A 14564-nucleotide genomic window follows, 5' to 3' on the forward strand; every position below is an offset into this window, starting at 1 on the left:
TTAGGTGGCAACAGGGGAAAGACTAAGTACTCCAGAGCTAAGAAGTCCCACAGGGCCTGGGACATAGTTCAGTCCCAGAGCTCTTGCTTGTCATGTTGGGAAGTCCTGGGTTCAAGCAAGAGGGACAGAAACACACAGAGAGATTCTGTGACTTGAACACAACACATCTCCAGGTTCTGGTGCCTAGGAAGTAAAACAGGTGATGTGTATTAATTCCAGAGTTTCTGAACTTCTTTCTGAGACAGTTTCTTTCAAGTTTGCTCCAGGGTAAGTGAGATCATCAGAAGAGAAATATGTGAAAAGGTGATTAAAGGGAGTGAACAAATCAACCACAACAGGGAAAGGAGATTTGTCTGGTATCTCAAGAAACAGCTCCTTAGTTGCCACTGACCCTCACGGTTTGATAATAAAGGTAAGATAAATGCACCCACTTTGGAAATTAGCAAAAGCTATGTGACAAAGGTGGTACAACAGAGCCTTGAAATACAAAACTCAGGGGAATAGGTTTTTTGGGATGCTGGCATTCTGGAAGGCAGAAACCACGGCTAGAAAACAGGAGGGCTTGTGAAGGGCAGGCACACACTAGTGATCGCACTGCTGGCCCTTGCACTGCTGGCTGCTGCTCAGCGTGAGAACCTCTTGTTCCAGCATGCCCTCTTTCCTGTGAGTGACTGAGGGCAGGTCATTGACTGTGGGCTTGAGCGATCCATCCCCATCCTCCCCTCCTCCGCTCTCTACCACAGTGACTGCATTTCCCAGGCTCTCCTGACCTCTGCATTGGGGTCAAGTCCAGCCCATTGAAGGCACTACCAGCCAGTCAGAGGGAGGAGCACAACAGAGAGCATCAGCCCTGGGCAACCATTACCTACTATGGTCTTTAAAATTATTCATTTGATATATTTAAGTCACCCTTTTTTTTTTTGAGACAGGGTCTTGCTATGTAGACCAGACTAGTCATAACCTTACAGTGTCTTGCTTTGGTCTCCCAAGTGTAGGATTACAGGTGTGTACCATGCCTGGTTACTTAATCCAACTTTGAAAACAGCTTTTTGTTTTCATGTGTATGAGTGTATTACCTGCGCATACGTAAGTGTACCCATGTCGTGCAATGCCCACGGAGGTCAGAAGAAGGCACTGGATCCCCTGGAACCCGAGTTACAGACAGTTGTTAGCTGCCATGTGGGTGCTGGGAATCAAACCCCCATCCTCTGCAAGAGCAGCCAGTGCTCTTAACCACTAAGCCATCTCTCCAGTACCCAAAATAGTTTTAAAACAATATTTTCATCAATGAGGTTTCTAGTTTCCAAATCTATGATCACTTTTCATTCCTACTGCAGTTGTATGCTTTCCAGTTACAACGTATTTTACAAGATGTGTTCTGCTTTAACATACAACAGCATCTTCCTATATGTTATCTTAACATAATTTACCAGAAGACAAAATTCACTTTTCATTTGAATCTTAACTTGCACACAAGCACTATATACTAACATGTATATATGTATGTGTGTGTGTGGGGGGGTTATATGCTCATGAACTAGGAAAGAATTTCTCTAACGTGTACAAACTGTCCTCGCCCCACCTGTAACCTGTCACGATGTAAGATCTATTGGGAAGCCGGGCTCAGTGCACATGACTCTCCCTGTGGAATGGCCCGTCTGGTGGCTCTCTGATTAGTGTTTAACCCTCTGCTCAGGTTGTGCTTGCATTAGTTTTTGCCTCTGTCACCAAAACACCTTCCACAGAACTTTCTAGGAGGAATAATTTATCTTAGCTCATTGTTTCAGTGGCTCCATCCATGGTTGCTTGGCCCCATCAAATAGGGAGAGCATTACTGTGGGGGGAATGTGTGGCAGAGGCTATTCTCAGATACTCCATGGTCAAGAAACAGGAAAGGAGAATATAAGGAAAAGGCCAGCGTGCAGTATCTATCCAAGTACATGCCCTCAGTAGCCTACCTCTCCAAGTACCCCTCCATGACCTTTCACCATCTCCTAGTAACGTCCCCCTATTATGAATCTGTAAGCAAAATAAATCCTTTATCTCTTAAGCAGTTTCTGTCAGGCATTTTGGTCACAGATGTGCAAAAGCAACTAATATAGGTATATAAGAAACATTCAAGAAAGACTGACAAGGGGTTAATCTGTTCATTAGGCCAAGGCCCTTATGCCCTACTTGTTTCCAGAAATGCTGCATCTAGAGGTGTGCTTTATCAATCTTCTAGGCATTTCTTCATGTAATTCAGTTGGTAAACTTAACTCTTACAAAGCTGCACACCAGTTCCACTAGAATCTCTGAAAGTGGAACTCAATATTTGCAAAGTTTTCTAGGTGACTCTAATGAAAGTCAAGATGAGAGCCAATGGCTCAGTGTCGAATGGGATCCCAAACATGGCTGTGATGAGCTCTTAAAAAAGGGAAGGGAGCAATGGACACAATATCATACTTTTCCTTTTCAATTTGAACTAGCCTCTGTTTTTACTGTCACCTGTACCCACACAACTGCACCATCCTCTTCCCTTGCATTCACTTATATTCTATAAATCTGTTCATTTGCTAAGGCTCATAACACCAGAGTCCAAGTGAGAAGTATTTCTTAGCCTTCCCAATGTGTGCCTGCACATAACAGTTCTAAACTTGTCAATCAGTACTTCTTAATTAGCACTTATTTATTACCAGCATTTTCAGTGGTCTTGTCTTCCCAACTGGTTGCTACGCATCTTGAAATTAAGGACCACATTTTCTCCTTCTTTGTGTTTACAATAGAGTGTGGAACATTTGGGGCGGAAGGAGCACCTGCCAACTGGTAGATTCATAAAGCACAAACATTAAGGCATATATTCAGGGTATGAACAGAGGTTCCATCACCTTCAAAAACTGATGTGACCCAAAGTAGAGTGGGTATAACAACATGGTCAAGTACCGACAGAAAGCCAAGAGACTCAGAGGGTAAAGAACTATTCTGGTGAGTGTCACAATCTGCACTCCAATTTCCAGAGCAGTTTCAAGAAACAAACACTCAGACCCACAGACCAAGTACATGTCCATTTATAGAGAAGATTTAAGATGCATTGTGGGGAGGGGCAGAGGCTGCAATCACACACACATACACATACACACACACACACACACAGAGTTCATAATGGTTTCAGTTAAATAATTCAGAGGTGATTTGTGAGAACTAGAGAAAGCTGTTCACATTGTATAACCTGATTTCTAAGACTGAACTGCTGGTATAAATTATCTAACACATCCCTATTTAGAAAGTAGAAAGAAAGTACAGAAAGTCACCAGTCAGAGAAGTCTCTCACCGTACTGACTTGGAGTTAAAGGGCTACCCCGTCACTAAATTCAACAGTCATCTAAAAATACATTCACATGTTCTTTCTTTCCAGGTCAAAAAGATCAGGTATCTGAAATGTGGACTACATGGGTCTGTCTCTCTCTGTCTCCCCTCTCACCTCTCCTGTCTCTCTCTGTCTCCCCATCTCTCCCCTCTCTCCTCTCTCCTCTCTCTCTCTCTCTCTCTCTCTCTCTCTCTCTCTCCCTCCCTCCCTCCCTCCCTCCCTGCCCCCTACCACCTTACAGTCTATACACACATGCCCTGGTGAGTATTTGTTCAAATACTATGCTCCCAGCAGCTATTTTATTTAGTCTGGTTGTTCCTAAGACAAACACACATAACTTTAATTAAAGGCACATCTAGCACAGGGGAAACCATCTTGAAACAATTAGACTCTTCTACGGTAAGGTTTCAGAGCACTGACATCCTCCCACTTCCTCACATCCCCCATGGAAAGAGACCAGATGGGACAGAGGAGAGCCAAGCCTGACTCCATAAACACAGCCTGGAGCTATAACTTTCTGCCCTTCTCTATTCTGTTCTCCTCTGACCAAGGCACCACCCTTCTTTTACTCTTTGCTAAATGAATTCCAGTCATTTAACTGCTCTTACCCTTTTTTTTTTTTTTTTAACCCCTCTCTGATCAGTGTAAAGGAGAAAAAATGTCTGACATAATTTCTCCTCTTGCCATGACGGGATATTTTCAGAAAGAAAATGAAAGGTCTAAGGAATTACCAAGTCACCCATCTGGTCACTGACCTTGGGCAATGGAGGCTTCTGGAGAATGAGCAATAGCTGCTTTGGCCACCACATTCTTGGGTCTTCTAGCCTGTCTGGGCCTCTGGGCAGCACAAACTGAGTGCTTTTTACTGAAGTTGCCTTGGAAGCTGGGGGGTTGGTTGTAATGTTCACCATAATTATTTTCCCTGAATCTCAAGTAGGTTCACTGTAGGTAATTTATCTTTGAAGTATTATCAGCAGAACAGTAGGTTTTCTCCCTAACAACCATATAGTGCACCAACTAAATGGCTCTTTTGTTTCTAGAGCATAGGGAAAAGCCAACCCAATGAAAATGGTACGACTCTTATCCTCTTGCTCACATGCTGTATGAGATTTAGGTCCTTTGGGAACAAGACTTATCTTAAGTGGAAGTATTTCTATTGTTCCTGCTCTCTCAGTACTGTGGAATATAACTGGATCCAGAACCTGGGCAGGACCATGGACATTTATACCTAAGGGAAGGCAAGAGTGTGCAGGAGAGGTAGGCATTTAGGAGAGAACATTTAGATAAGGGCATGACCAGGGAAATGACCCTGAATGCCAAATCAAGACTGTACACTCAGGTAAAAATGGATTATCACAAATGCTCTCTAGAAAACAGTCCTGTGGACTAATTTTGCTATACAATCATGTAAAAGGAAAGATAATTTAAAGACCTACAGAAAATAAGGTCAAACATGGTCAAGGGCCAAATTTTCATGTGCACAATGTGGTCATACCTTTCAGAGAGAAGCACAAAACATTTCTTACATGTTCACAAATGAACACTGATCATCTTTGCAAGCTCCACTGCGCTGGTCCAGCCTTGCAAGAACTGCAGCTGAGGGACTCCAGGCCGGCAGTGGTCTGTCATAGACTCAAAGCTGCTCCTAGGACATTCATTGCCAGTTCACATGTTACCCAACCAAATTCATCTGGAAAGAACAAGCACAGCCAAAAATTCTCCAGGGACATAAAAATCACAAGGAACCTCAGTATAGAAGGGCAGACTTCTTCAGGTGAGGTTAAGGCCAACCAATGATGCCACATAGAGTTAATTTTACAAACAGGGTCCTTGATTTTGCTTAATTATGATGATAAAGGGATAAAGAAGATGCTTCTAATCTCACAGGACCACCTCAACATGAATATTCCAACCACTGGGTTAGAATGGAAATATAAAATCAGCTAAGATTTAATTTTGCGGTGCCTTTAAAATTAAATTCTTACAGTTACCACTTAATAACATTAGAACTCAAAAAGAAATATCCCAAGCAGGAAAATGAAATGCTGACAGATAATCACTTATGGAAAAATCCTGTACTGGAAAAAGAATTACCTCCTCCCTTCCTTTTTCATTAGTTTGTCTAACTTTCCACACATGTATCATTAAGGAAAAACGAGAGTTGATTTCCAGAGGTATGAGAGCCTTGGAGAGTTAGGAAGGAGACAGAGGCCTTGGTTTTATCATCTGTAAAATGGAGATGAGGAAATCTGTGTGATTGCTGTGCACGTTGCTACCATTAAAAGAAATAGAATGAGCACTGACGTGTACCAAAGCATGGAGGGATCCAGAGAGCACGCTAAGTGAAAGAGGCCACATACATGACTCATTTACATGAAATACTCAGAAGGGACAAATCCAGAGAGACTGCAAACAAATTAACAGTCACTGGGAGAGGACTGGGAGAGGTTAGGAGGTGACGGCCTAGTGGATATAGAGTTTCCTTCTGGAGTGATAAAAATGCTCTAAACTGGACAGTGATGAGGTACCACACTGCAAATGTACTCAATGCCACTGAATTGTATACTTTAAAACCATTGTAATGCTCAGTCTTATGTGATGTGTCTTTTACTATAATAGAAAAAAGATAACAGAGAATAGTCATCTTAGACACCTATTCTACATATAATAAATATGAACCAAAGGAACAAATTTTTTAAAGAGTTGACAACTGTGGCTAAGTTGCTAATCTAAGATTTCTTTTCATGAGTATTATCTTGGACAAAACTGTCATAAACACTTACCTTGCAGGCCTTCCCCTGGGATGCCTGTGAAAGGCTGTTTTATGCAGATGCCTGGACTGGAGGCAGTAGCTGCAAAGAAGGCGGCACAGCAGTAGAGAGAGTAGCACAAAAGCCAACTCTCCGTCACCAGAAATCTCAGCACAAAAGAAAATTGACTCCGAGGCTTCCTCTAGGCTGAATGATTCACAACATCTTGATGATTTACACATCGCCATGGTATTCTATCTTTTTAAAGCATCTTAGGTGATTCTAATACAGAAGCTCCCAGGACTGTGAATCACTAGTCTGAGATATGAAGGGAAGGGAAAGGTAGGGAAGGGAACCCGTTTATCAAGGGCCTACTGTGTGTTGGGAACTGTGCTAGTTCTTTCCAACCAGTACCTACAATCATGGGTGCCCCATACTCTCTACAAACTGTAAGAATAGTATAGTCCCAAGAGACTCCATCTCTGAGGAACAGGAAATCTGGTGCAGACACTCATTTGTCTTACCTAAACTTAAAGTAGGTAAAATTTTTAGGTAAAGGACCAGGTAGTAAGTATCTGGGGCTCTGAGAAACATATGGTCTCTAATTCGTTTTATAGCATGGAGGTAGCCTTCAGTGAAACAGAGAGTAGGACAGAGTTTGCCAGCTCTGCTGTAAGTCTAGGGAGATTCCCAGAAGTCACCCCCAGGAACGCATCCCAGTCACCCACAGGAGGAGCCTGTCAATAACAACCCTATACCCAGGTTTCTTTCTTTCCCATGCTGCCTAGGATATCTGGTGATAGACACTACTAGCACACAAATCCTTATCTCACAGCTGTTTCTGAAGACACCTACCTAAACCTTGCTTTATATGCAGAAGTATTATAGCAATTGAACATCATCTTGCCTTCACTGTGAAGAAATTGATTTTCAAGGAATTATAAGCCCATGGGGTTCACATGAGAACTATATTTGGTTACAAAAGCCACTGATCTCAATACAAATACTAGAGTAAGGATGGCTGTGACTCCAGAACACACATGCGTGTGCACACACACACACACACACGTATGCACACACAGTACTCAAACACATAGTTTTAATCATGGTAAGCAGGAATTTGATGTACATGTAAAGCAAAATCATATTGCAGTGCTCATGTAATTACCTACCTATGTTAAAGAGTGGTTTTACAAAAATTATAGGTCAGAAGGTTTGAGAGTTATGTTGTTTCTTATCCAGCAGAGAATTTTTTTTCCATCTACCAACTGGTTGCACTCCTGGTGCTATTTTTCCTCTGGTGTAATACTTGGTTATTTTGAGGAACAAGCAGAGCCACTTGGGAAAGTTCAATATATAATTTGGAGTTGGAAGGGATAGAAACCAGACTAAAACACCCTATACATGTTTTAGCATGGGATTAGAAAAGGGTCAACAATAATTTTACCAAGTTCCCCAAAGCACTGATGAAACTCCCCTTGGATACTAGATGTTCCAGAGAATGTGCTGGAAAAACCCTGAATGAGCCAATGGGAAGTTTTGGGTTTTGTTTTCTTACAGTGTTGGAGATGTAACCCAGGGCCTAGGGTATGCTTTGCAAGCATCCTACCAGTGAACTGCATCCCAGCCCTACACAAGCAACTGTGGAATCCAGTTGTGGATTTCGCTTACGCTGTCTTGCCCTCGCTGTCGTGCTTGGTGGCACTGGCCCCCTTCTTGCCCAGCAGGGACAGCACTTTTTCGGCATCTCCGTTCTCCACAGCCTGCAGCAGTCGGTCATCATTCTTGTTCCATTCATTGGTCTGTGGAGCAAAGGGAAGAGACAGAGCAGTGAACATCAGCTATAGCCATGCTCACTGGCAGGACCTCAATGTTCCTAGCCCAAATAAAATCCTGCTTCTAATAAGCAGCTTTAGAAATGCCTTCCTCTTCACCATGGGGACACCCAAGAAGGTGGTTTTCCCCAAAGAAAACATCAATAGTTTACTAAAATATCAACCATCAGCAAACTGAGATAAGGCTACTCCCTTTAGCTATCTTTGCGAAGATGGAACAATTTAAAAAGACCTCCAGATTAGTTTACTCATTAGCTAATTTCTAGCTAAACTTGACAGCTGGCGCCTGAGAATGTCGGCCTTTGACCCAGTCCACAGTTCACTCAAGTGCACTGTGTTACTGAACCAAATTGGCCAACAGTTCAAGGGTTTAAACACAAGCAATTCAACATCTGCTTTTATGGCTAGTCTTTCTGGGCTATTTACTAGGGGTTTTTATTTTATTTTATTTTATTTTATTTTTGAGCTGTATACTGATTTTAAGTAGTCATCCAGGCTATCAACTCAATAAAGTGACAAAAGTTGTTCTGAACAATCTATTGCATGTCAAACAGCTTTGCAAAAAACCTCAACAGCCGTCAGTTCTAATCCCACACAGAATAATTCTGCAAACCACAGTAACAATAAAGCTTTCATGTGCACAAAGCCAGTCTTTACTTTTTAGAAGGAAAACAGATGATGTCTGTATGAGAGCAAAGGAGACTTGAGTACAAAACTAAGAAGTTCCAGTGTGGGAAGTGAGTCACTGAAGTGCAGAACTAGAACACAATCAGGACGGAGGGATTGGACGGTGCGTAAAACATGAGACTAACAAGGGAGGAAGGAGAAAAGATGCTAGGCACATCAAAGCTCCTGGGGGCCGTCACAGCCCAGCCTGCCCTCCACCCCTCTCCTGCAGCAGGCCCTGAGCTAACTAAGCCTACTTCTTGCTCCTTAGGCATGCTGACATCACCACTCTGAGAGAAACACGTCCTCTTCCCCAAAGCATTCTTAAGACAGGTCCCCAGGGCTTCTGGGGGCAGCTCCTTTCCACTTCCTTGTGACTTCTGAAGATTTAGAACTCACAAGCATTTAAAGGCTTTACTACAAGTCACTACAAGGAAGCAAACAGAGGAGAGAGTGAAGACTGAAAAGCTTAAAAGTGGGAGATTTACACGATGCCCATTTCCTGTAGCCCCAGGAGTGTGTCTACCAGCTCTGTACTGATGGAACTAGGAGACTCACTAGGATGCTGCCCTCTCAGGGAGCAAAGGTGAGGCCATCAGACATCTCAGTCACCTTGGGATCCTAGCCTAGACACAGGACTATAAAGGAATCCACAGGCAATGGCTAAGTGTACCAGAATCTGCATCTACATCTGACTCTCCAGACTGGAAGGCTTCAATTTCTCAGGACTCCCTCCTCCTCCGTGGTCATCACTGAAGGCAAGAACACAGTTGGAGCTGGACCTGGTGGTGCACAACTATAATTCCAGCACCTGGAAAGTGGCAGTTCTTTGAGTTTGAGGTCAGTCTGCTCTACACAGTAACTCTTTCTCAAGGCAAGAAAAAACAAGCAGACAAATAAAACCTCAGTAAAAATAGTAAGTTTAAAGTAAAATCAGCAGTAGCTCACCTTCAGGCTATATGAACTTGAAGTCCAGCATTCTAGACTTTATATACTATGTTGTCTTACATCACCCATAGCTGCTTTGTGCCTCAGTTTCCCAAGACTGTGCACAGGATGCCCATTGTGATTGCTCTAAAGCTCAAAATCCTTACTCTTATAAAAGCTACAAACCAAAATTTGCTAGGGAGTTTTCTGGAACAGTAACACCTGTGATAAGGTAAATGTTCTATATACTATAGCTACAGGCCACTAATTCTCAACTGGGGAGCTTTTAACCCCTGAAGACATCTGGTAACTGTTGGAGACATTTTTTTTTTTTTTTACAAAAACTTTATTGAGAATTTCATACATGCATATAAGGTGTTTTGATCAAATCCATGCCCATTCCCTCCCCTCCAACATTTCCCCCACTCTGAAGAGGTAACCCTAAAATCTTTTAGGATTAGATACAAGTTCCCAAATACTTTTGACATTTTTGATCTTGGAACAGAGTATGTTGCTAAGAGGCCCAAGGACATTTTGACTTTTAGCCAAGAAACTGGCTGCTTTTCTTTGGGATCTTTTTACCCTAACTGCCTAGACAATTCCTACATCCTATTCTTATCACGCCATCCTCTGAAGAGGTTACCCAAATTGCCAATAGGGGATACGGACACCAACCTCTCTGGCTTCTTCCATGAACAGGGACACAGGTGAGGCAATTGGAGTATCCTTCAGTGGGTCTATCTAAAAGACTCCCAAATTGCATAACTCTTATCTCTAAGTGGAAAAGAAAGTCCTTGAATCCTTTTACCTTAAGGTCATGCCTGTCCTTGAAGGTGAGATGGAAAAGCATCCCTCTACAGGGTTCTTCCTCATTTTTCTTTTGTCTTCCAAGGCTGGACTAGTTGGCTGGGAAGAGTGGTCGGATACTCAGGTGAGGGTCCAATGACTCTGCTTGGCACTCCTTTAATGAATGCGCACAACCATCAACAAGCCCAATTGTGACTATGTTAGCGATCGGGCTCAGCAGAAGTCATGATGATGGTAGTTATTTCATGCAGTAGGGACTGCTGTATAGCATTATCTTATTAAAAGGATCTGGAATTTAAAAGGATTTGGTGCTAGGAGCCACATATGAGGGAGAACATATGTCGTTTGTTTTTCTGAGTCTGTGTTACTTCACTTAGTATAACAGTTTCTAGGTCCATCCATTTACATGAAAATTTCATTACTGCATCTTTCTTTACTGCCGAATAGAACTCCATTGTGTAAATATACCACATTTTTGTTAACCACTCGTCAGTTGAGGGGCACTTAGGTTGCTTCCATCTCTTAGCTATTGTGAAAAGAGCAGCAACAAACATGGTTGTACAAGTGTCTCTACAATAGGATGAGTCCTTTGGGTATATGCCAAGGTGACAGTCATCACTAGGAGTTCCTTTGGTATCAGTACCTGAAGGCCATTGGTGTGCCAATCCTGCAATGTGCAAGGCACCACCTCCCCTCCTCCAATAAACCACAGCCTGGCCCACATGCCAGCACTGTAGCAGCCATATGTAGCCCCTGCACAACAGAAATGTGGTTAGAGCGACTGAGGAACTGAAGTCTTCAAAACTGGAGGAATTGCTAGTAACTATTACATAGACAATACAGCTCTGCATGAATACTTCATACTTTTAATCAGAATAAGGATGGGTCTGGGCCACCATCATCCACACGGCTACTCCTAAATCAGTCTACTCACAAACGAGACATTAGGCATTAACTTCATTACTAACCAGGCTTCCTTCTGACCGAACGGAACACAGAAGTTCACGGCCCAGGCACCAGCACTCATTAGCAGTCTAGGAAGCTTTACTTAACTGTAGCAAACACTAAAAAACAGATTGCAGTTGATTTCTCCCAGAGTGTATCTTATAAACAAGAAAAAAAGTTTATTGAAGCACATTTAGGACCAATGATTTCTAGTTCTATTATCCTAAAAGGGAAAAGTACGGTTCTATAAAATCTTTCCCTAACCTAAACTGACTAAATTAAAACTGGCTTGAGCAGATGAGAAGAATGTGAAATCCTAATGGGCAGGACTGAAAGCGCATAAGCAAAGTAAAGGCCGCATGAAAGGAATTTCCTTTTTGTTGTTGCTAAGGCGCTTCATCTATTCTTCAGAGGAAAAAAAATCCAATGACAGGGGTTCCCTAAATCAGCTCCATGTGGATCCCCTCGAGAGTTTAATTTCTATACAACATGGCAGGAAAGGACCCCTTCCCATAGATTTTGGAGGATAAAGTTAATAGTCTGAACTGTCTCTGATCTAGCGTATCTCCTGTAAGCAGCCTAGAAACTACTTTTTTCTTAGAACAGATGTAGCAAAGAGATGATTTTCCACAAGTAAATAGTGAATAATCAACAAAGCCCTTCAACCTATAAACACTGGGCTCATGAGCAGAAGAGGGACATGGATGGATGTTTGCATATGGCAGAGTTTGAGCAGAAGAAGAGCTTAGAGCAAAGAGGGAAGGCTACTACCACTTTCTTCTAGACTTGGATGAAAGCTATATCTATCATCTTCATCCTGCTTGCCAATCTCTCCGTACAGTGTTACATGCCATAACCACATCCCCTCACCTAGGGACATGAGGCATGGTGGAGAAGCACTCTGGATGTCACTCAGGAATTTAGAAGCAAATTCCTCGTCCCCACCTCTATCCCTCAGCCCTCATCCTTCTGCCAAGAAGCACAGTACTAAAATCAAGCATCAGAAGAAACCCTATCAAGTCATTTTGGTCAATCCACAGCCAAAAAAGTAGGACCAGTTGGATGAAGAGATAAGGTTCGAAAATTTGCCCTGACATTCCAAAGTAATCCATTCTTATTACAGAATCAAGAAAGTCTTCTAAAGACTGCCATACACTGACAATGTCACCTGTCATCACTCCCTGTGAAAATCTCCTCTAATTTGCCTTAGGACAGGTTCCATACTGGTCACTTTAGGAGTTTTCAATCTATTATTGAGTTATTCTAACATATTAAAAGTGAAACAAAAATAAATAGAAAACATTAGGTACAACAGGTTGAATAAGACTGATGACTTTATGAAATGTTTGTCAGGTGTACATATGTGCATATTATAATGTTATGATGTCGATGACCTCTTCCTGGAGAGTTGCAATAAAAACACTGGAAACCCCTGCTTTAGAACACTCTGTTATCCCACCACCTACACAAAAGGCTAACTTCTAAAGTCTTCCCAAACCCTGCAGGCTCTCAAATCCTTCCCGGGGGCCTCTCTCTGCTACTCAGTCCCACGGTGTCTCCAGGGCCCACCTACTCAGCTCCACTGAAGCCCACAGTCTAGACCAGATGATATATGGCATCTTGGTTTCTGTTCAAGGTTCTGCTTTGTTCATTTTGTCTCTATCTCCAGTTCCCTGAAGACACGGAACAACAACTTTTCATTTCTTACACCCCTGGTGCCTAGAGAATGTTCAGTATGTGTTTCTTCTTAATTAATCTAAATCTCTCTTGACTTAGCAAATATTTGTGCTTTCATATCTAAAACTCTTTCATTCTCTTGCAAACAATTATTAAATCATGCTTCATTCTTTAAAAAATAAAGATATATATATTTATGTGTATGAGTGTATTGCCTGAATGTATGTAAGTGCACTCATGTTGTGCAGTGACTGAGGAGGACAGAAGTGGGCATCAAATTCCCTGGAACTGAAGTTATGGACAGTTGTTAGCCAACATGTGGGTGCTGGGATTCAAACCCAGTCTTGCACAAGATCAGCTAGTGCTCTTAACTGCTAAGCCATCTCTCCATCCCTTTTAAAATGTGTTTTATAGCTAAAATGCAAAATAAATCTGACTTCCTTAGCTTTTCCACAAAAGGCCAATTTTCCAAAAATCTAATCACGAATTCTAATCATATACTTTCTCCAAATTTCTTCATGACTAAGATGCCAAACCTAATAAATTCAATTTGGGTAAGCCAGTGTCTTCCAGTCACAAGAGCCATTTGGGTGCTGGTTCAGTCTGCAGACTCCCAGCCCCCAACTTGGAGATTTTGGCCCAATGGTCTACAGTGGTATGCAGGAATCCATTAGGTTCAGCAACTGCTCTCAGTGGTCCCATCTAGGGCCAACCAGAACCTATGCTAAGGCTGGCTAGAGAAGGTACTTGAAACAACTTTGTCCTCCATAAGGTCTTATTAGGCATAAGGTGGGAAAATACAAAAATTATCCATTCTTTCCTCCCAGAACTATGTAAATTGTTTCTCACAAAGCTTAGCAAATAATGGGCTTTCCCTCAGAGATGCATGTGCAATGTGTTCATAAGACCTGTTGGAAAATGTTAATAGTACCACTTATAAGAAAAAAAAATCCAAATGACACAAATATCCAATAACAGAAGTCAGATAAAAAGATTACAATATAAGCAAACAGTGGAATGCCACGTGGCAATCAGAACGAACAAACAACTAGATGTAACAGCAGTGGATGGTTAGTAGGAATCAATATTATTGAAAGAATCAAGATTCGCATGCCAAGTCCAGAACAGTATGATTGTATGAATATAAAGAAAAAGAAATCGGGACCATACTGCTTAGAGATGCATATAGAGGTGTACAATTTAAAAGAAAGGTAAGGACAAGGTTGCTGTAAATGTCAGGATAATGGTAAGGAGTGAGTGTACTGTGTCTGGTCAGGAAAGGATGTTGGGAGCACTCAGGAGCCCTGGTCTGTATTTCAATATTATTACTGGTTCCACCGACACTCACTTGATAACTATCTGTTAAACCATACATCGCTATGTGTGTTTCTCTATCAGTAATTAATAAACCACATGTTTTGCCTCTTCTCCTCTCTTCCTCCTCACCTATATACAGAGTAAAAGAGCACTCTGTCGGTCAGTTTCAGGTCAAGTTGACATGGGTCAAGTATATTTGGATGGTCACATTCCCACTTTTTTTTTTTTTTTTTAATCTACTATGAAAACAAACCTATTGCCAAAACCTGGTTTTTAATCTTCTGGGGGTTTCAT

At 42.0% G+C, this 14564-nt stretch overlaps 1 protein-coding gene across 3 annotated transcripts in view; it reads right to left on the reverse strand.

Annotated features, from left to right (window-relative positions):
* Positions 1 to 14564, reverse strand: part of Rai14 (retinoic acid induced 14) — a 149135-nt gene that overhangs the window by 50263 nt on the left and 84308 nt on the right. For 2 of the 3 annotated variants that reach the window (XM_029564638.1, XM_017798765.2), the window contains exon 3: positions 7768 to 7898. In XM_029564638.1, coding sequence (XP_029420498.1) covers positions 7768 to 7898 — 131 coding nt within the window. Of the gene's footprint in view, positions 1 to 4872; positions 4990 to 7767; positions 7899 to 14564 lie in introns of those variants that run through there. The other variant, XM_029564645.1, reaches the window with a different exon arrangement.

This window comes from Nannospalax galili, unplaced genomic scaffold, assembly GCF_000622305.1.
Source record: "Nannospalax galili isolate Female #2095 unplaced genomic scaffold, S.galili_v1.0 scaffold150, whole genome shotgun sequence".
NCBI lineage: Eukaryota > Metazoa > Chordata > Mammalia > Rodentia > Spalacidae > Nannospalax > Nannospalax galili.